General features: G+C 39.6%; 1 protein-coding gene across 1 annotated transcript; it reads left to right on the forward strand.

Moving 5' to 3' along the window:
- The first annotated feature begins 1,060 nt into the window (after nt 1-1,060).
- CBR4 (carbonyl reductase 4) lies at nt 1,061-22,142 on the forward strand. The gene is made up of 6 exons (XM_075197850.1): nt 1,061-1,169; nt 5,931-6,072; nt 9,219-9,336; nt 18,732-18,868; nt 20,146-20,280; nt 20,686-22,142. The coding sequence occupies exons 2-6, from the start codon at nt 5,931-5,933 to the stop codon at nt 20,862-20,864; spliced, it is 711 nt and encodes a 236-aa protein (XP_075053951.1). The 5' UTR covers nt 1,061-1,169; the 3' UTR covers nt 20,865-22,142.
- The last annotated feature ends 1,256 nt before the right edge of the window (nt 22,143-23,398 follow it).

Genomic DNA, 23,398 nt, shown 5'->3' on the forward strand with positions numbered 1-23,398 from the left:
GCTTTGCCTTCCTCCACTCAATGAATCAATGGTGCCAGCAGACAGAAATGGAATAACATTCAATGGTCAAAGTGGAAATATAATAGCGGCAGTATGGAAATTTAGAAGTGGCGGTGCAGAAAATATGAATGGAATTTGATAGTTTTACAATCAAAGTAGTAGGAAAAGTGGCGGTATGGCATACCGCTGTATACCAGCCCACTTTGACCACTGATGACATTACTAGTAGGTTAATTGGCTGCAATCAAAAAAAAAAAAAAAAAAAAATTGACCCTAGTCTCTCTCTCTCTCTGTCTGTCTTTCTGTCTGTCTGTGTGTGAGTGTGTGTCTATAGTAGGGAATTTAGACTGTAAGCTCCAATGGGGCAGGGACTGATGTGAATGAGTTCTCTGTACAGCGCTGCGGAATTAGTGGCGCTATATAAATAAATGATGATGATGATGATGATAGTATTGGTGCCCACCCATCACTTTCTACTTTTTTGGGGAGAGGGACACAAGCTTTACTCTCATACCTCCCAGCTGTCCAGATTTAGGCAGGGCAGTCTGATTTGAAGGCTTTGGGTGCACGCTTGCCACTTGTCCATGCGGAAATTAATGGGTTTTGAGAGGGGTGTAAGGGACGGTCTAATACTTCAAAGTGCTAGGCACATCCCCGGTATGGGAAATATGATTCATTTTGTTTGGGAAATAAAGAAAAAAGTTCTGACAGTATATTTACAATGTGTATCAGTAAGTAATATGATGAACATGGATCTACATTATACAAAAAATAATGGTTTTCATGCTGGAGAAGTGAGGTTTGTAAGAGCACCTATACCATAGGCAATGTTTTTTGTAATGCTATTTTTCTAACTATAAACGTTAATTGCCTTGAACTAATCGTCTTCCAGACTGTGGATTTTGCTGAACGTAATACAAATGAATTGTCTCTATTCTAGATACAACCAGTGTTACTCTGTGACCGTGTTAGAATAATGCAGTAGGTGTATGTCTCCCTTGACTATCCGTAGCACTACATTTGAGCTCGTAGCAAGTTTGTCCTCTGCGGGGACCCGTACTTGTAGTCCAGTCATAGTTTTACTCCGCATTTCCCTTCATGCGTTAAGTATAACTCTGATAACGTTATAAGTAATGTTGCTTCATAACGATGGGATCTGAGCTCTTACGGTATGTTGTGTCTTACAATGTGTATGTTAGTGTCAGATCCTGGCCATGTTTCTCTATAGCTGCTGTTGTGGGCTGGAAGTTCTGCCTGCTGAGACTTGTAGTTCCACAACAGCGCGGTAGGTGCAGGTTGTCTGACTCAGCTTTGTAGACCATGTAATCTCCAGTCTGTTTTTATTTATATCACTCTTGAAAGTGTTGCCAGTGATATTAATGCATCTATCTGTACAATACACCTAGTTATTGTCTCCTATCTTCCCTGTTATTTTAGCTATTGTTAAAGTGTGGCTTCCATTAAAAATAACATTGTCAGTGATAATAATATCCTGCATTTCAGTCATAGGGACCTATTTATTAAAACCCGCTGATATGAAAGATTTTCTGTGACAGCACTAGAAACACTTCTCATGCTGCTAGTTAACAATACATTTTCATCAGAGCAGTTGAGTAATACTCAGCTCCCGTCTATACTGGCTGGCAGTGGTAAGGCTGAACTTACCGCTTTCCCAGGCCAGTGTGGGAGCTAACCCACATACGTGAACTGCACTCCAGATCTGCTTCTGCTAAACAAAATAAGTTTGATGAAAAATTTAAAATAGAAGAAACATTTTTATATTTATTTAAATTCAGAAAAAAATGCTTCATTTAAATAATAAAGCATTTTCCTGTGCAGAGGCGGTGCTATCGACATCAAGAGATGGTGATAAGAGGACAGCAGCGGTACTTGTATCGCTGCTGTACATGGTAAATAGGCTTCCCCATGCTTTGCATGTTGAACTCTTCGTCTGAGACTCCCAGCGAAAGCTATTGCCAACGACACTCCACGTCAGTCTTCACTGGCCCGAGGGCATTGGTACATAGGGGTAGGAAGAATTTGCTTTCTTAAATAAGCTCCCTAGACTGTTTTTTGTACTTACAAAAAGTGACCTACTTTATTTTTCGGAAACTGAAAACATTCACTTTGTTTAGTGGTTTATGTTGTGCTTTAGAGTAGAAGTAAATGTATATTATGTGCAGCATTTAAGTTACAGGTGAAATGCAAGCAAAAAAACCAAACATGTAAGAGGCACCTGTACATATATTTGAAAACAAAATGGATAATACATGCTCAAAGAGCAAGTAAAGCCAATATTCTATATTAATATATCTTTATTTAATACTGATTGGCTATATATATATATATATATATATATATATATATATATATATTTTTCAGGGCAAACGCAAGATTTGTAGAGGGGGGTTTCCACACCATGCCGCCAGTGGGCATGACCAGCATGCATGGGGGTGTGGCTTCTCTCCAACTCTTCCTATCCTCATAATATACATGAACAATGTTGCGTGTACTACCATTAGGTGCAGGCAGCTCTCCCTCTACAAGCAGAGCTGTGTGAAGCGGGAGCAGGGTCCAGCCACCTCAATTATACAGTGCCCCAGGCACTAGGAACCCCCCCCGGTTTGCCTATGTGTGTATGTATATATATATATATATATATATATATATATATATATATATATATATACATACACACACACACACACACTAATGTGGGCAGTGCTGTACCAATTGTAGTTATTAAGCCCTTTACACACTGGATTCAAATGTGTGCTTTGTACTACCACTACAAATGCTAGTAAAACGCACAAAAACGGAAACCTGTTTTTTTTATAATGACCCAATTCCCACTTGGAATGTTTCTTTGGTTCCAGAGTGTTACAGCTGTTTATATACTAATCCGACAGCTCTCACAACATATCTTGGTTTGGTACCTGCAGGGTGACCCAAGGGCACAGGGTATTTCATAGAACCAACACCAATATGCTTATTACTAATAACAGCTTTTGTTTAACGCAAAGTGAAATTGAATTAGTTTATATCCTCTATTAATACAAATCAAAATATATTATGGGAAGATTTAGCTAGTGTAGAGTTATATTGTAAATGCAGACTTCATGTCACTTCACTAATACATAAATATTTATTCTATTAAACAAAATAAGGTGTCAAAGGTTACAGAGAAATGAGTTCTGAAACTTCCCTTATTCTGTGATACTGTGGACTGAGAAGTAGCTGACATTGTGACACCACATTACCTTCTAGACATTAATTTGTGTGCAAAAGTCAAGTTTCAATTTCTAAATTTTTAAAAACATTAGCAAATTAATGGATCGCTAATCCTAAGCTTGCTTTATTTATAAAGCCTAACATACCAGATGTATACAGTTAAACCCACATTTCACTTTGCCTGGTTTTGTAAGTTCCCTGAGCTTACACTTTTTTCGTAGATCATTCTTTCCCCAAGGCCCAAGACAAACTGGTGTTTGAACACCACAAATTCAAACACGTGAAAATGTATATGTTCAGCGCAGACGCTAGCGCCATCTTTACAGTGCTCTCTGCAGAGGATGCCAGGAGACCCAGGCCTGTCAGTGCTATTAGGGGTCTGAGTACACTGACTGCCTCTGAAAAGAGTGCAGGTAATATGGTGCTTGCGCGGAAGATGAGAAAGTTGCACTGGCCTCTCAGTAGTTTGTCCTAATTTTATTCAGTTTTTTTTTTTTCTAACTTAAAAAGAAAACGAGGCATGTGATAGTGGCAGAACTCCCTGCATGTTGTGCCCCCTGTACACCTTCCTGGTCAGACTGTGCCCCATCTATCACTGGGTCATTGGAACCAATAGGTTCCCTTTTCCAACACGTTTCGTGCCTTGTATTAGCCTTAAAAATACAATTGCAGTACACACATTTGAAGCCAATGGTCTAATGCATTTCAATGGGCCCAAATCACACATTTCACACAACAAAAATTAAACCGGTACAGTATTGTGTACAATCACAGTACCATGCAGTACTTTGTTTTTGTTTTATGTTGTTACTCAGTAGAGTAACAACACACAAGTCGGGTTTTAGCACGGCAAAGCTACTTGAAGGCTTGGGAGTCATGTTACTATTTTCTGGATTTTACACCAATTTTGAATGGTACTTTGAAGACTGTAAATTAGGGATTACAATGTAAAATGTATGTACAGTAGTGGCAATACTGTTTTCAAACATCTGACAGAACCTACATAATGCAAAACCTGTTTAGTGCTAATAGAGTGTTTACAATATGCAAAGACCATACTGACATAGTAATCTGTAGATTACTATTGTTATATCCCCATAAGAGATGAAGCTTGTAGTCTTGTCAGGTTAAAGGAAGTTTTACATACGTTGCAGTACTTTTATAAATTATTTAATAAAATAAAAATAATTTGTTTTGCATTGTGTATATTATAGAATCTCACTGACAGCTGTTAATTACCAAATTGGATATAAAATACCTAATTAATATATCTGACACGTTATGTGGCAAATTATTTTAAACAAAATAGCAGTGGGGATAATTACAGCTCCATGTCAAAATGATTAAGTTATACTAATGCATTCATCTTGTTTTAGGAAATAAATCTTCCCATGACTTTGGGGAGTGCTATTTTCAGGCTGGAGTCAGTTCCTATTAAATAAAATCCATTTAAATAGTTTTTTTTATGTAAATGGAGTATAAATTCTGCTTCCTCAAGTAAATTGCAATTATTGAATGTGTTAAGACAGCCCAGAACATCTGGTATATATTAGATTGCCGAGTTTTAACCGATCCTAGCTGCAAGGATATTTAACTTTATCCAACTGTAGTGTATTTGCAGAAAAGAGACCAATAGTAAGTTTTCTCATTTAAACTTCTGCATTTTTTTTTTCCTTTTTAAACCTTTTATTTTAAATGGATGTAGATATATAACAGAAATAATCCAAGTCTTTAATAAGTATTTTTTTACAAAGCTAGAGTTATTTAGATATAAATCTATAATAACAGTTTTTACATTGCCCATAGAGATTTCTAATATTGTGTATTTTAAGACCATAACGTTTCAGAAAATTGGCTGGTGATAAGTAAATAATGACATCTTATGATGCACTGCTAACCAACTCCCCCATGTAAAATAGTTTATGTTATTATTATTACCATTTATTTATATAGCACCACTAATTCCGTAGCGCTGTACAGAGAACTCAATGTCCCTGCCCCATTGGGGCTTACAGTCTAAATTTACACACACACACACGTCAATTTTCAAAAGTATCATGTCTACTTCAGTAAGTGGAATACTAGAATGTCGTCCTTTTATAGTTTCTAGCTTATTACAATGATATTTAATTACGTTTAGCAGACAGACATCAATTGAAGGGAATTCATCACATTCACACAGGTCACTATCAAATAAAAACCTCACTGAGCCATGAGCCAATAGGTCCTAGTTAATGGATAGTTTTCATTCACGTGAATATTGGGTCGGCTAAAGAAAAAAAGACTTTTAAGACGCAGTGCCAACATAATAAAAACTCTTTTTAATCTATTCCATGGGATGTCTAAAATATTTAAGAATATTTCAGACAATCTGAGACCGTTTGAAGTCAGAAAAGTATTTTGTTACAGAAATAGTCATTGATTACATAGTACCACTTCAGACATTTAAGGCTGAAGTGGTTCTTTGCATAGACATCTAAGTTCAGTGTTAATTCATAGGTAAATGAAAAGGAAATAATGTAGCAATTGCACTCAGAGAGTTAAGCGGGAGAAGAACAATATAAATCAATAAACCAGGTACATTTACTTAAGAGTCACATACACAGTTAAAAAAATGAATATCCTGTCCATTACTTTTTACTAATAACATTTTGAAGTTTGATGTTATAAGATGTTTTAATATCGTTTTTTATTTGTAGATGGCTAAAACTTGTGCTGTATTTGGTGGATCCAGAGGTATTGGAAAAGCTGTTGCAAAGTTATTAGTTCAAAGAGATCATAAGGTCGCTGTTATATCAAGAAACTTGGATGTAGCCAAAGCTACAGCTGGAGAGATTGGAGGTGTGTAACTATAAAGCATAAGTGGGTGCTTGCATAGTGACTTATGAATTTATATTTGAGGAAGTGATTTTCAGTGTCATTGGTTGGGGCGTGGTCAATTGTGCGGGAGGGCCGGGAGGGGACAGATGTGCAGGTCAGGTGGGAGTCAATAAAGACTCTGGCTTCCGGGAAGAAGCAGACATGTTAGTCAGGGCCCAGGCAGGAGGTGGGTGGTCCCACGTCCCCAGCAAGTGAAAGGGAGGGGGATTGGCAGCAGATGCCGCGATACGCAAGAGTTAAGCAGTAACTGTATCCCCCAGTAAGGTGGATACAGCTCCCCAAAGTTAACAGCCCAGGAAAGGCAGTAAAGTGGAGGGGGCATGGCGGGTGCCGCGAGGCCTCATTTAAGAGCCCAGTGAGGGAAGTAAAAAGCCCCCAAGCAAGTAAGAGCCCCGTAGGGAGAGGATGTGTCAGAGGGGGGATCCTCACCTTCAGTGGTACCCCAGGAGAGCCACCAGTGCAGGGGAGAGTGTGAGAAGGTGCAGCCCTACATAAGTGGCCCCTGGATGACAGTGGATAAGAGGGGGAGAGTCCCCCACTACAAAGGTCTTAAGGAAGGTAGAGCCTTTGGATAAGAAGTGGCTGGAAAAGTGTGCGTGGAAGAGCGGTATGGATGAGTGGCCGTCAGAGACCCTGGCTAGAGGCGAGTGTGTGGCAGCTGCCACGGAAGCGCATTTGTATGACAACAGGGGAGAAAAGAGAGCCCCCTGGATAGAGTCCCAATGAGTGTCGGCACCCGGTGAGAGAGTTCATGGCCAGATGCCCTGTTAGACTGATTCATGTGTCCTAAGCAGGAGGGAGAGTTCCATGTGTAGCTGTACGGTTGGACCCTGCAGTCAGGAGAGCACTGTGAGTCAGCAAGTCAGTATGTGACTACGTTGAGGTGATGCAGAAATCCCTGACAACTGGGATGTGTAACAACTGTAAAATAATCTAACAGTTATTCCCAGCTACCATGAGAGAGATGATAGGAGGTCCCTGGATAGGGATGAAGCACCCAGTACAGCAGCAGTAGGAGCCCCCTTGGAAAGTACCCCCATACCTTGATGGGGGATCGCTGTGTGGCGGCAGCCTAGCTGAAAGGTGGAAAAGAGGGTCTCTGAGGTAGGGGATAGTGTGCACTAATGAGGTGCAAGAACTTCGCCAGCATGCCTACCATATGCATGTATAAATGATTAGCTCTGATGGATGCTGTGCCTACAACATCAGGTGTGTGAATTACCAGAAGTATTTTACTGCTACAAGTGTGAGCTGGAGGAGTAGAAGTGGTCATACAACCTTTACATGCAACCGTTATGCTCTTTTGTGTTGGAGAAGATAAATAAAGTTGTTTCTGTTTGAACTGAGATGGCCTGGTGCCCAATAGTTTATGTGCACTGCACTAGAGACTGCTCACATGTGACTCTGTATTTGAAGGGGGGGGGGGGGAAGTCCTCTGGTATTGGCTGCCCGTGCCCTCCAGCTAGCCGGGGCAGAAAGTACTGACTGTATTTGCAATATGGCCTCGAGGGCGACCCTTCACAGTATTAATGTTATTTTATATATGAAGTGTAATTGCAGTTTAGAACTATTATCGGTTCTGGCCGTTTCTCAAGACTTCAGCCTACATTCCACAGAGTTTTTAATGGACTTAATCACTCTCTGAAATAATCCTATAGTAATTCTTCAATATCCATTATTTGAGATATGTCTATTAAATAACGAGACTGATTAAAAAACTTACATTTATTTATTGGTATTACAAATTTAATGTTTGTCCCCTTCGATATACTCCCCATTTGCACTAATACATCGCTGTAGTCTTGTTTTCCCCTGGTCGAAGGCATGGAGCAAATCAATTTCTGTCACTTGTTTCAACATATCTGCCGTTTTCTTCTTTACAGCATCAACTGACTCAAAATGTGTCCCTTTAAGCACTGATTTAACTCTTGGGAAAAGATAAAAATCGCAAGGTGCTAAATCGGGCGAATATGGAGGATGTTCAAGTGTAGTAATGTGCTTGTCGGTCAAAAACTGCTTCACAGAAAGTGCTGTGTGAGCAGGCGCATTGTCCTGGTAAAGAAACAAACCATTCTTCCACGCTTGCGGCCGTTTCTTTCTGACTTTCAGCTTTTTCAAAACTTCCTTATAATAATGCTGATTAACTGTTGTGCCTTCTGGAACCCATTCTTCCAAAAATACACCCTTGATATCGAAAAAACAATGAGCATCGCTTTGAATTTTGACTTGCTTTGACAAGCTATTTTCATTCTTGGCGATGACGGTGTTTTCCAGTACATTGACTGTCTTTTGGTTTCAGGATCGTACTGGAAGATCCAGGTCTCATCACAAATGATTACTTTATGAAACAGGTTTGGATCTGTGTCATTCTGGTGGTGTTTTGTGCAATTTTACTAAAAATTTCAAATTGACACGTTGTTCAACTTTTAAACTTAGCATTTTTTCGGCACTCTACAGAAAACACAACCAAACTAAATGGTGACTCACAATCATCTGAACGTCATAGAGTGTTGCAGCTTGTCATGCAGGTTCAGACATGTTCAAGGTTACTATGTATTCAGTTATAACAAGCTCTGACTGCTTTGTTTACTAGGTGCAATCACAGTTATTTAATAGACATACCTCGTAAACCATTTTAAAAGTTTGCAATACATATTATGAACATCTCCCCAAGTTTTTTTGACTATACATTATGCCCCTTGCCCAAAGCTTGCTTTATTTCTTTTCAGGGTCATACTCACCACTGAGTATAAAAGGGGATGGTCTGGCCCCACATTCAGCACTGGGCTGCAGCCTAATATTGCAAACACCCTTTTATAATTAGCCTTTGGTGAAATGTGTAAATATTCTTGTAAACGATAGTGATATAGGTGAGCTCAGATTTGAATTGTTATAGGCACGTGTTTCCTACATTACACCCAGTCGGCAAAAGTGAGGGGAAAATAAGTTTATACATGTCCCATGGCTGTAATGCAGAGGAGTGGCTTCACCAATCTGTACAATATAGGGTAACCTATTGCACATTAGAAGGCTGCCACAGAGTTTGTGTGTATATGTGTGTATATGTATACTCGTACTCATTTTGTACTGTATCATTTGTCGTGCAGCTCACCTGGCTCTAAGCTGTGATATCGCTAAAGAACAAGATGTCCAACGCACATTTTATCAGATTGTGAAAATTCTCGGCAATGTTAATTACCTGGTCAATGCAGCAGGCATAAATAGGTATGTGTTCTTATATCTGAGGGTGCAGCACCATGAGACGACTGCTACTGTGCCACCTTCCCAACTGCACCAGACTTTGTCAGTCCCTCACACACTGTGCTATTATACTTTGCCTCAGCACTGCTCTATAATAGTATGTAAAACAATATGGAGGAGCTCATTTAAAGTCTCTGGTTTTCACTATAATCATATATTTTTAAAAAAAATATTTTTAGTATTAATGGACCCAGGTAAAAAATTACATTTGTGGTTCTCTAGACCCTTGTACAAAACATAAAGGGGGGTGGGGGTTTGCATCTATCCAAAAGTAAAGGTGAGGCAACATCCTCCTTCTCATGGTTCCTTTGTAAATATATTCTGATGATGAGTCAGATTCGAGACCTGTTTCTTAAATCTTTCCAATTGACTTTTCAAACCATTATATACACTATATGGACAAAAGTATTTGAACGCTTGACTATTACACCAACAGGGACTGTAGTGACATTGTAATCAAATACATATACTTTACTATGGAGTTGGTCCCCCTTTGCAGAGATAACAGCTTCCACTCTTCTTGGAAGGCTTTCCACTAGATGTTGGAGTGTTTCTGTGGGAATTTGTGCCCATTCATTCTGTAGAGCATTTATGAGGTCAGGCTCTGATGTTAGACGAGAAGGCCTAGCTCGCAATCTCCGTTCCAGTTCATCCCAAAGGTGTTCGTTTTGGTTGAGATGAGGGCTCTGTGCGGGCCAGTCAAGTTCTTCTACACCGAACTCATCAAACCATGTCTTTGTAGTCCTTGCTTTGTCATGTTTGTCAGTCATGTTGGAATAGAAAAGGACCTTCCCCAAACTGTTGCCACAAAGTTGTAAGCACAGCATTGTCCAAAATGACTTGGTATGCTGAAGCATTAAGATTGCTCTTCACTGGAGATAAGGGGCCTAGCCCAAACCCTGAAAAACCACCCCATACCAATATCCCTCCTCCACCTAACTTCACAGTTGACATAATGCAGTCAGGTACCGTTCTACCGGCATCCTCCAAACCCAGATTCACCCATCTGACTGCCAAACAGAGAAGCGTGATTAGTCACTCTGCAGAACACGTTTCCACTGCTTCACAGTACAGTGTCGGTGTGCTCCATCCGATGCTTGTCATTGGTCTTGGTGATGTGAGGCTTGCATGCAGCTGCTCAGCCTTGGCAAACCCATTCCATTAAGCTTCCACTGCACAGTTTTTGTGCTTACATTAATGCCAGTGCAAGTTCGGAACTCTTCAACTATGGAATCAGCAGAGCGTTGGTGACTTTTACGCACCATGCGCCTTAGCAGTTGTTGACCTTGCTCTGTGATTTTACGTGGTCTTCCGCTTCATAGCTGAGTTGCTGATGTTCCCGAAACACTTCCACTTTCTATTAATATCACTTACAGTTTATCGTGGAATATCCAGCAGGGATGAAATTTCACGAACCATCTTATTGCATAGGTAGCATCCTATCACAGTACCACGCTTGAAGTCACTGAGCTCTTCAGAACGACCCATTTTGTATCACAAATATTTGCAAATGGAGACTGCATAGCTAGGGGCTTGATTTTATACACCTCTGACAACCGGTCTGATTGAAACATCTCAATTCAATAATTAACAGGTGCGGCCAAATACTTTTGTCCTTATAGTGTATGTACATAGTTCCAGCTTCACAATGCTCTGATTTTTTTAAATGGTATTTACCATTTTGCTGTGTTACCCATCCCAGACCTCCTCAGTTGGTGCATGCGCAATATGTTGCTGTACTATAAAGACAGCGTTATTTACATGATATTGTTCTCTCCTGAGGAAGTCTTAGATATAAAAAAGACAAAACGCGTTGAGAATGTTATCATCTATATTTATACTAACTAATTGCTGGGCAAATTTCTGGACCCTGGGATTGCGATTTCCTACACTGAACTTGCTGACTCTGATGTGGATATAACAACATGCGCAGGATTCCAGATAAGCCTACAATTTGTATTATCTTGTGAGCGCATATACTTATGTGATTTTTGGATAAGTGTTGTTGAATAAAAATACTACACTATATGGTTTTAATTTTCTTGGTTTGAGATATCAAGGCATACCAAGAGGCACAGAGAAATTCAGGAAAGAATACAGATAACATATTTGTATCTGGTATGCTTAAGCACAATCACTGGGTGTTTGCTGTATGAAGGTTCACTTGAAGTAAAACAGTATTACACTATGGCTGGTTTCCGTATCGTTTTCATATCCCTTTATATATGGTTTGGAGCCTTGGAAGACACCTAAGTGAAGGTGTTGGGACCATAACTTTGATACGCCAGCCAAAAAGAAGTCATTTGGTACGTATATATATTACCACCATTTTTAAGAATTGTTTCCTGAAATATTAAACTATCGGGCGCTCTGCTCTCTTTCTTGTTATAGATATAGATACATATATATATATATCTCCATGTTTGCAGATATCTGGACCGGCTTACATGATGTACAAGCAGAATAGGTACATTTGTTGCACAACCTTCACTTTGCAGATGTACAATTTGTTTACTTTGTTGTGACTATACCTTTGTTAAGCCATTACTTGGGAATGCCTCCTACAGTGATATTACATGTTTGATTAAAAATGCTACCTATAGAATACTCAAATACAACATATGTATTGCTAAGTAGTTGCCATATCATATTCAATTAAATACAAAATAATATGAATACTGTATACATGAAAAGCACCAACCTGAGGCACATGAAGTATATTTTGCAAGTACTAGTATTCTATGTGGTGTTCTATTGCTCATGTTACGTTGGTGTCTGGTCTGGTTATCACATGGTGTTTGAAGATACTTCCTTTCTGTCACAGACATAGGAAGGCGACAGCTCTGATGGAAAGTGACAGATAAATCACTGCTACTAAGTGTGTTCTATATGAGTTGAAGCAGTTTATACTAATCTGGGGGTTGCAAACTGCTGTGGAATGTAAATTGTTTTATATTGCCTTTAGACTCACCAGCAGAGATGTTCAATATGTCAGGCGTTGTAAACAAGTCTACAGTTTGTATATGTTGTTCCAGATGAAAACATTGCACAAAGCTGTATTGAGCTACACCAAATGTAATTTTCAGCAGCCAATCAATTGTAACTGGCATATCCACAAGGTTCCCATGTCTGGGAACCTCCACCACAAGTCCTCCTGTGCTCACTTTTACCTCTGGCTCTTCCTTTGAGATCCGTTCTTCATGAATCAAGAATCTTGGAGAACTTTGAATGAATAAACCACTCATTGCAAATCTCTCTATTACACTGACTGGACAATCTGTGCCAATGACTGGTGGATCCATTCAATCTATAACACTGGTAGGACAGCTGTGCCATGACTGGTGGATCCATTCAATCTATAACACTGGTAGGACAGCTGTGCCATGACTGGTGGATCCATTCAATCTATAACACTGGTAGGACAGCTGTGCCACTGACTGGTAGATCCATTCAATCTATAACACTGGCAGGACAGCTGTGTCACTGACTGGTAGATCCATTCAATCTATAACACTGGCAGGACAGCTGTGCCATGACTGGAGGATCCATTCAATCTATAACACTGACGGGACAGCTGTGCCACTGACTGGTGGATCCATTCAATCTATAACACTGACAGGACAGCTGTGCCATGACTGGTGGATCCATTCAATCTATAACACTGGCAGGACAGCTGTGCCATGACTGGAGGATCCATTCAATCTATAACACTGGTAGGACAGCTGTGCCATGACTGGAGGATCCATTCAATCTATAACACTGGTAGGACAGCTGTGCCATGACTGGTGGATCCATTCAATCTATAACACTGGTAGGACAGCTGTGCCACTGACTGGTAGATCCATTCAATCTATAACACTGGCAGGACAGCTGTGCCATGACTGGTGGATCCATTCAATCTATAACACTGGTAGGACAGCTGTGCCATGACTGGAGGATCCATTCAATCTATAACACTGACAAGACAGCTGTGCCACTGACAGGTGGATCCATTCAATCTATAACACTGGCAGGACAGCTGTGCCACTGACTGGTGGAATCATTCAATCTATAACACTGGCAGGACAGCTGTGCCACTGACTGGTGGAATCATTCAATCTATAACACTGGCAGGACAGCTGTGTCACTGACTGGTGGATCCATTCAATCTATAACACTGGCAGGACAGCTGTGCCATGACTGGAGGATCCATTCAATCTATAACACTGACAAGACAGCTGTGCCACTGACAGGTGGATCCATTCAATCTATAACACTGACGGGACAGCTGTGCCACTGACAGGTGGATCCATTCAATCTATAACACTGACAGGACAGCTGTGCCACTGACAGGTGGAATCATTCAATCTATAACACTGGCAGGACAGCTGTGTCACTGACTGGTGGATCGATTCAATCTATAACACTGGCAGGACAGCTGTGCCATGACTGGAGGATCCATTCAATCTATAACACTGGCAGGACAGCTGTGCCATGACTGGTGGATCCATTCAATCTATAACACTGGTAGGACAGCTGTGCCATGACTGGAGGATCCATTCAATCTATAACACTGACAAGACAGCTGTGCCACTGACAGGTGGATCCATTCAATCTATAACACTGGCAGGACAGCTGTGCCACTGACTGGTGGAATCATTCAATCTATAACACTGGCAGGACAGCTGTGCCACTGACTGGTGGAATCATTCAATCTATAACACTGGCAGGACAGCTGTGTCACTGACTGGTGGATCCATCCAATCTATAACACTGGCAGGACAGCTGTGCCATGACTGGAGGATCCATTCAATTTATAACACTGGCAGGACAGCTGTGCCATGACTGGAGGATCCATTCAATCTATAACACTGACAGGACAGCTGTGTCACTGACTGGTGGATCCATTCAATCTATAACACTGGCAGGACAGCTGTGTCACTGACTGGTGGATCCATTCAATCTATAACACTGGCAGGACAGCTGTGCCATGACTGGAGGATCCATTCAATCTATAACACTGGCAGGACAGCTGTGCCATGACTGGAGGATCCATTCAATCTATAACACTGACAGGACAGCTGTGTCACTGACTGGTGGATCCGTTCAAAGTTCTCCTGGGTGAAATGCTTGGTACTGATGGCAGTAGGGCGAATTGCAAGGGGTTCAGGACATGGGAACCTGTGTGTGCCAGTAGTGAGGATAGGGGTTAATTGGAGTTTTTATAAGAAATATTTGGCCGATTAAATTGCTGAGCAAAACCATTACAATAAAAAGTAAAGCATTATATGTAATCTATTATCACTGCCTACTGACTTGTCCACAAGAATACGATACATTTGCCAATGTTACACTTAGAATTATGAAACATGGTTGAACTCTGCACATCTACTTTCAGAAATGAATCTCGTGTAATCTGTGCACTATGCTGTTAGATTAACTAGGGCATGAAAAAATGCCTTACAACAGTTGTCTACTAAATAAAAGCAAATAGCATATGTTATTACTATTGCTATTATTTAATATTTAGTAAGAAAAATATCTTTAACATGCCTGCATATAGCTTTAAAATAAAGAGAAAAAAAACGTTTAGCATAGAGCGCATAAACTATCTCTGCATGTTAGATTAATTAGCTCACATGCAGTAATATACTGGGTGAAATTTACTAAAGCAAAGTGCAGCTGTGCAGTAACCAATCAGTAATTACCTTATTGGATCTAGTGAAAGTTAGTCAATGAAAGCGAAATTCTCATTGGTTGCTATGGGTTACAGAAAGTGGGAGTCTTTTTTTTTGTAGGTGGGGGGGGGGCTACTATTTGCAAGAATAGGGAGCTGGTAAACAATGAGAGGGAGTTGCCCAAAGTGGAAACCCCTTTAAGGACACTGACTGTATGTATACTGCATTAGAATAGGTACAGTGATGGCTAACCGGTGACACTCCAGGTGTTGTGAAACTACAAGCCCCAACATGCTTTGCCAGTAGATAACTAGCTGATAGCTGGCAAAGCATGCTGGGGCTTGTAGTTTCACAACACTTGGTTAGCCATCACTGGAATAGGAGCTTCCTAATCAGTTATGTTGTAGAGTACTCGGCAGGCTCAGTTCTCCTTAGCTTGGAGTTGTAATGTGATAAGACGACCCACAATTCCTAGCTGCAGATTTTGGGAAAGGCAGGAAAAAATTTAATTAAAAATGGACATTTTTATTTAATTTATGTAGCCAGCTTCCAACTGATATCATTCTCAGATCTGGTACTACTACAGTATTTGCATGACATATAAAAATACGGTTTGCCCAAGGAAGCAGATTAAAAAGTATCTTTACAGTTTTTGGTTTCCATAGCACCAGTTTGTATAATTGTCTCTAGGTAAGCTCAGTCTTACATGTGTTTCACCTTGGTTTACATTAATGTCAAGAGCCAAGCAAAGATGATTGTGGTGCTATTAATAGAATAGGCAAAAAAACCTGAAAATACCCTTATATGGACTGTTCTAAAGCTTGATGAGCAGTGTGATTTATTTTCCTTTTATTCATAGATGAAAAAGTAGTTTTTATGTTCTTTTATTATCTCCCATTTGTCCAGAAGGTGGCACTGTCTTTGAAGTATATACTGTCTTTGTATAGATGTTGAAGCAGATGTGGCCTGGAAGACTGCTCCTTCCTAAACATTTCCTCTGATGCCATATAACTGATAGCATAGTAAATAGTTTAAGGAATACATACATACAAATAAGCGGAACTGAACACAAACAGGCACAAAACATTTATATTAAAAATCCATCTTTGTTAGAGCCATCAAAGTAAATAATATGTTATATACCCTTACAGTCTCGGTAATTGATAACTCGGATGTGTTTGACAAGTCCCGGTGCTTTAACACAGATTTTATAAAAACTTTTCAGTTGCATCAAGCATGGGATAATGTAATATGCTGCACTCAATCTAATATACTAACTCTTGTTGGATGAAAAAAAAGAACCGTTTGAAAGTTATCTTCTCACTTTCCACAGATATCTCAGACACTTAAGGGATATTGAGCATGTAATGGTCTTGCCCTTTGGTATTAATTTAAATTAGTCTATACAAAAATTAACAAATATACTGTGTTAACAGACGCTTGCTTGAAAAATCAACATGAACCACCAAAATTGATGATTATTTTATGAGGTGCGGAATCATAAATACATTCCCAAATATCAATAGAAATGCAGGTGTATCTCTGTTCATATTGAAATCTTCGTAGGGGAAAATACGTTGTTGCTTTCAAAAGTAATTATGAAGCTTGTTACACCAAAAGTTATGTGCAAAATACATGGGTATAATAGCCAGAACTCTCCCACTTTGTGTGTCTGCTATCTTGGTTTAAGAATATAAAGATGCATGTAGTCTTATTATCAGTCAGTGTATATTTTGTCTCCCTTCTTTTCTCACCAATAGCTCAGAAAACATTTGTAAATAAAGGATGGAAAAGGAGTACATAGTGCATTATACCCTTTTTTTTACAGGATTATGATTACAAATAAAAAATATTATTTAAAAAAAAACATACATTGCAAAGCAACTAGTGATACATGATCAGCTTGCCTACCCGAAATAGATGGTATCAAAAGCAGAAGAAAGATCTTATACCCAAGTAGTCTGCTAGTATTTCACTAGTGTGCAAGAGATCCTCAGCTGTTAACCTTATGCCAGACTTCCACATTGCATATTGGTATAAGTGATACTTCACCAATATAATATATTCTGACTGTACGTAGGGTTATGGATACAGATGGGACATTTTTTAAAACTGGTGCACATGAAAAGAGTTTTGTACCCATAGCAACCAATTCGATTTTAGAAAATGAAAACAATGTGATGTGTTTCACCACCTATTTTTATGAACCAGTTTTCATAAATGTCCCCAAGTGTGGTTATGATCTGTAATTGTGGTAGTAGTTCTGCTTCACACCACCTGGGGGTGCCACATCATCTGGTTTGAACATTCAGGTTTTACTAGAAGATGTATTTCCAGAATACTGAGTGTTTATTATTCACTTGTGTACAAGATACTGATGGACAATTTAGCATAAGTGAAAATGTCTCGCCCAGAGATTTTGGCTGATCAGAGACAGGAATTAACATTGTGAGGTTGGGCATTTGTGGGTGTCACACACATCTTCATGATACAGACGACAACACGTCTGCTTGGTATTGTCAGAGATTGATATGTTCCATGAAAGACTTTATTTAACATACAATAGATAAGAGAATCTATGGAGTTTACGTTTTCAACAAAAATGGATCTTTCAGTAATGTCCCATTAGACAGAACAAAACAAAGTGTTTCTTTTTTTCCTTTTTTTGTTTTTTCAATGTAAGAAATTGGATGAATTATTTCTGTTGTTAGTTATCCCTTTTTTTCTTCTATGCTACAATGTTTCGTGAGAACAGCTATTTTATTTGGATGTTGTACGTTGGTTGAAACCTTTAATAATTGTTTTAATCTCTGTACTGAATTAGGGTTCACAGCCTGGAGAAGTTCAGATAGAAAATGCTTTGAACAGGGTTTTTGGCAGGAAGATACATTGAGATAGGATTAAATGGGTGGGTAGGACATTTTTACGTAGAGTCCTCATTTAAATCGACACCAGTCAATGTGTTCCAGAACCTCCACATTTTTAGACACCGGCTTTCTTTAAACTGTATTTTATTAATTCATGCATGGATGTGGATCATTGATATCTTGTTAAACAGAACACATTTCACATTTTTGGCATATTATAGTTAAATTGAGATTGTTGGTCTCGGCTCTATCCCAGAATGGATCTAGACTACTAAGTGACCGTCATGACCAGCCGATGTTAATGAACCTCAGTTGAGCTCATCTGCCATTACTGTAAGTGTACAGTACAGATGGGGATTAGAAGTCAATGATAAAAAAAACAACTATCCTAGAAATGCAGGCGAATGTTCACCTTCCCAGGTATCCTTGTGTGTGATGATTATCCCCTTTGTTATCTGCTGCTCATCACAACAGCAGGGAGAGTGATGTTTTCTATGACTCTTCTGAGTCACACATTATGTGCTAGTCTGGTATATTCTGTGGGCCAGGCCTCTCAGGTCTGCTGCCTGACAGGGAACACACACAGTTGTTTGAGAAGAGCAATGTGTACTGTATGGAGGGTCACTGGTGCTTTGATGCAAGTAAGACTGGCAGAGGAAGTTCTAGAAGCCCTGCAACGTGATAGTTTTACTTTTGTAAGTGATATATATGTGCCAAAAATATGCAGCAGAGAAGTTCTGCCAAATTTAAGCTGAAATGTGCCTGGTGAGAAATGTAAGCGTGGGCTTGGCTTGTGGTCAAATAAAATGTGTGTTTTGTGTTATTTCTCTTTCAGAGACGGACTGTTGTTGAGAACCAAGTCAGAGGACATACAGTCTCAGCTATCCATCAATCTCGTCGGATCAATACACACATGTAAAATGGCATTAAGGGGCATGGTCCAGCAGCAAGGTGGAGCTATTGTCAATATAGGTAAATATGTGTCGTTTCAAACAATTCTATATGGATGGATGTGTTTACTGTACTTACAGACAAGCTAACTCAAAGTTGTGCTTTTTGTTGTAGCATCTTTCTGTAAAACATGTACAGTACTCAACCCGCTCGGTTAATCTAGCAGTCAGTGTTTCTAACCAGAGATTGCAAACCCCCAAAATTCTGAGTCTTTAGTAAAAACTGGTGCACAAATAACTGCGCATAAAGGGCGCTGTAAACCCAAGCAACCAATCGGCTATTTGCGTTTGTTTTGTTCGTTGCATTAGAGAAGGACACACAGATAGAATCAGTGGTAGTAAAATACATTGACTTCAAAATATGCCTAATAAATGGCAAATTAAACCTCCAGTACATCCATGTGTAATATGTGTCTGTTTCTTTTGTTGTCCTAACTAACATACAAAAATATATTGTTCTTTTAGTATTTTTGGTAAACATGGTAATTTGGACCATCTTTACTTTTACCAGTCCCAGATATTGGTCAATATTTAAAAACCAGGGATAAAGAATAGCACCAATTAACCTATAAATAATAATCATTTATTTATAGAGGGAGCAGCATTTATGTAACTTTGCTCACCAGTTAGATCACACTTTCTCCATCATATACTATGACGTGATGCTGTGTTCTGCAAGATTAGAGAGCAACAGAAATTGCAATAACATTTGCGTTGGTAAGCTAATATAGGACAGTATTTAATATATTTAATCTAGTTTATGACCAAGAGTTCGGAAATACATTTCAATCCTTGTTATCCCAATGAAAGTTATATTAACAGTTTTTCTTGTTATGTTACAAACATTTCAACTATTTTTATTCTCCCCTCCTAAACGTTGAAGTGGACAAGGGGGAAAACAGGGCAATTGGCCAAAGCCTTAAGCCACACAGTGGACCCATGCTTTGGTGTTTTCACCGCTTATGGGTGCCATTGTGATTTCTGCACAGGGCCCCATTTCCTATAACAGCATCCGTCATACTGGTGGCTGTATAGTAGAGGCAGAAGACCTCAATATAGCCTGTGAGCTTGAATTTGGTGTGGACGGATGTAAAGCAGGTTAGTACAGCAGTATGTTCGCTGATGTTCACACTAAGACGTAAACAGCTATGCTCCTGCTTCTTCATGTAGACCTAGTGCCCGCAGTCCTGTGGGCTGACCTATCTCCTTCAGTCTCTCTACAATGTTCTGTCTCCTTGTTGTGTTGCTGGTTTTATACCATTTTGTGATGTTGAATGTTACTTTTCTCTGTGACTGCAGGAAGTATTGTGGGTCACAAAGGGAATGCCGGGCAGAGTATTTACAGTGCCAGTAAGGAAGGATTAGTTGGGTTCTCCAAGTCGCTGGCTAAAGAGGTTGCAAGGAAGAACATTCGGGTCAATGTGGTCGCTCCCGGTGAGTTGTTTTGTTTTTTTAGTAAAACCTTTCTATAGAGTTGTTTTCGCTTAAATTTTTGTTACTGTGGAAAATGGGCACTGATCTATTTCTTCCATTGAGCAGGTTTATATCTCATTCACGTAAGGAATACTAAAAAAAAATTGGATGAGCAAATGTATTTAGATGTGTGTAACTATTTCACCACAAGTCACACAACATTAGTTGTACACTTTGTACTCTGCCGCCCACAGCCAGGTCTGCTTGTTTGTGTCATTTTTTTAAGGGATTGTTTGTATATAAGTTTATATTCCATTGCCAGATGCAGAATGGTTAAAATGTTTGTTATAGAACTTGCTCCGCTACTTTCTGCTCCTGTACAAGGTTGAAAGTTCTCTGTAGACTGAAGGATTTCTACTTCTCTAGGATTCATTCACACAGACATGACTTCAAGCCTGGAAGAGGACTCGCTGAATCAGAAGATTCCCCTGGGCCGGTTTGGAGAAGCGGATGAAGTTGCTCATGCTGTCGCATTCTTGCTGAATTCCCCATATATTACTGGTCATGTATTAATGGTGGATGGAGGGCTACAGCTACAGATCTAGGCTCTATGTTTTTTAACGACGTTATCAGGGGTGGTTTGGATAGAGAAGACATCTAAAAGCAATCACAGTTTTTTCTACATTTTCCATCATGCTGCCCACAAAACGGTTCAACCCTGTGTTCATCTACTTGTAAGGGAATCCCTAACCATATAATGGTTTAAGAACATCCCATGCTTGAAGAAAGATTAGTGGTACAAATAGATCAACATAGGTTAGCTAAGGCTTTCCTGTAAGTTCCTAGAGGACTGGTGTAAGAAGGACTGGGTGGAACCAATGCTTTGTAATACAATTGTAGTGAATGAAATGAAACTAATATGCTATTCTCTGTCCAGGAGGAATTAAGTTGTATTGCTATGCAGTGAACAGCTTTCAGATGAATGGTATGAAGTGCTCAGTAATTAGTGCCTATAATGTGTAACAGCATTAAGCAGACGGCCTGTTACTACATTGCTGTAATATCACATGAAGTATAGTTGTGCATAACCCGTTGGTAATGATTCCCAGAAGGTTCTTAGACAGCTGCTGACAGGAATCTTAATCTGACATGGGATTTTGTTTATTATGTTGAAAGTATTAGTGTAGCCTTAATTTGTAATAATTAGTTTTTTGTTTGAATCTTTTTAGAATTATTTATTAGCAGCTATTAATTCCTGTCAGATCAGTGTACCCTTCAAGGTTCTTGTGGCCTCAGATTCCCTGCAGAGACTCCCTCTGTTTAGTGGTATCTTATTCCTCCTAGCATAAAGCATGTGTGCATAAGCTGCATTCATTTGTAAAGACTGTATACCACAGGCAAAGGAAGGCCTGTATTAAACTTTATTATTATGTATATGATACTATGTAACAGTTTTCTCAGTGACTGGGCACAGATGTGTTACGGGGGCATTACATGTGTGTGGAATCCCCATACACCCGAAGGCAACCTATATTGTCCTAAAGATTCTACGACCGTTAAACTGAAGAACCAACACACTACAGTAAAGATTGGGTCAGGGCCTTGTAATTCAAGCTGTATTATTATTGTTGACTTGAAAGTCGCTACAGTTCTCCACAGAGCAGGACAGCATAACAGGACACACAGAAAGCAGGGATATACAAGGTAGACAAAATAAATGCAGATGTGATAAATGACATATTGATAAATAACTTGGTGCACTGCAGGGTGAAAGCCAGAGCCAGTAGGAGGAAATATACATGATAATTTCTGTTTCATCATATTATCATTTAAAATTGTCGCTGCCACCTGTGTACTGTGAGAAATAAATATGGATATATTAATGGGTTCTTTTCATGGGTGTGTTTAATCAAAGGCGTCATGTAACTTTTGTGCTTGTCCGATGTGTCTGCCATTTGTATATACACATAAAAAACAATTAACCCATCACCCACTTTAGTTTTTTAAAATGTTCTGCAACTAAATGTACAAGAACTTTTTTTATATTCTAGTTCATTGTGCAACAAAATTGAAATCTCAGGAAGTTAGATTCATTGACATAATACAGGGCCGTTCAAGTAACTGTAGAGCAAATTTGGGTAACCCATGGTGGAGGTTGGCATAGCATGTTGGGACCACAAGGCCCCTTGCTGTAGCGACCAGCAAGGTACGTTTGTTTGCATAAAACCCTCTTAGAGAATCTGGTTGCACAGCGCTGACATAAAGCACTGAATTTTCAGCAGCATTTAGGTCAGAGATGGGTAAACTGATAAAACTTTAGTGTGGCCCTCCAAACTGCAAAAGGGCCGCACATTACAATTCATTTCAAGAATGAAAACACAGTCCTGATAACGGCCCTGGCACCCCCACATCACTCATTCACAAATGACCCCACATGTCCCTCTCTTGCTCGAAAAATTCCTCTGCATGCCGCTCAGACCTCCCACTTTATAAAAAAGCCGATAATAAGTCAGGTCAGGGCAGCCGGCTGGAGACCACATGGGGAAGGCCGCTTGATGGCCCATGATGATTTAGGCAGTCATTTCAGTCACTATGAGTACAAGCATGTTGATATTCTTTGGCTTTGCAGTGAGAAAAGAAATCCTGCAATTTACACTTTAGCACCTCATCATGTTTAATATATTTTGTCCCTACAAACGGTTGAGTACAGAGTGACTCATTACTTTTTGTACAAAACACTACAAATGACATCATAATGGGAGCGCTGATACAGTATGTAGCCATACTCTGCGACCATTCTGTCTTCTAATACAGATACATTTCAGGGCTATGTCACAGGATCAGAACATAAGTGTAGCACAATATAAGTGAATCCCCTCTGTCAAACAGTAAATGAACTGGAGCACTGAGTGAAAACAAGAGACAATCCGCATTGTAGCGTTGTGTGGCTGCACAGAAATAAGTCACACAATGTCTCCTGGAACAATAAATGAACTTGCAACCTCACAATATATACGGGCAGCCTAACTGGATTGCTTATGGACTCTAACTGGAAATGAAGAGGGAGGCTTGTCAATGACTAAAAGTTATCTAGCAACAATTACAACAAACTATAAATAGGAAGGATTTTGTAACCAAG

This window comes from Mixophyes fleayi, chromosome 1, assembly GCF_038048845.1.
Source record: "Mixophyes fleayi isolate aMixFle1 chromosome 1, aMixFle1.hap1, whole genome shotgun sequence".
Taxonomy (NCBI): domain Eukaryota; kingdom Metazoa; phylum Chordata; class Amphibia; order Anura; family Limnodynastidae; genus Mixophyes; species Mixophyes fleayi.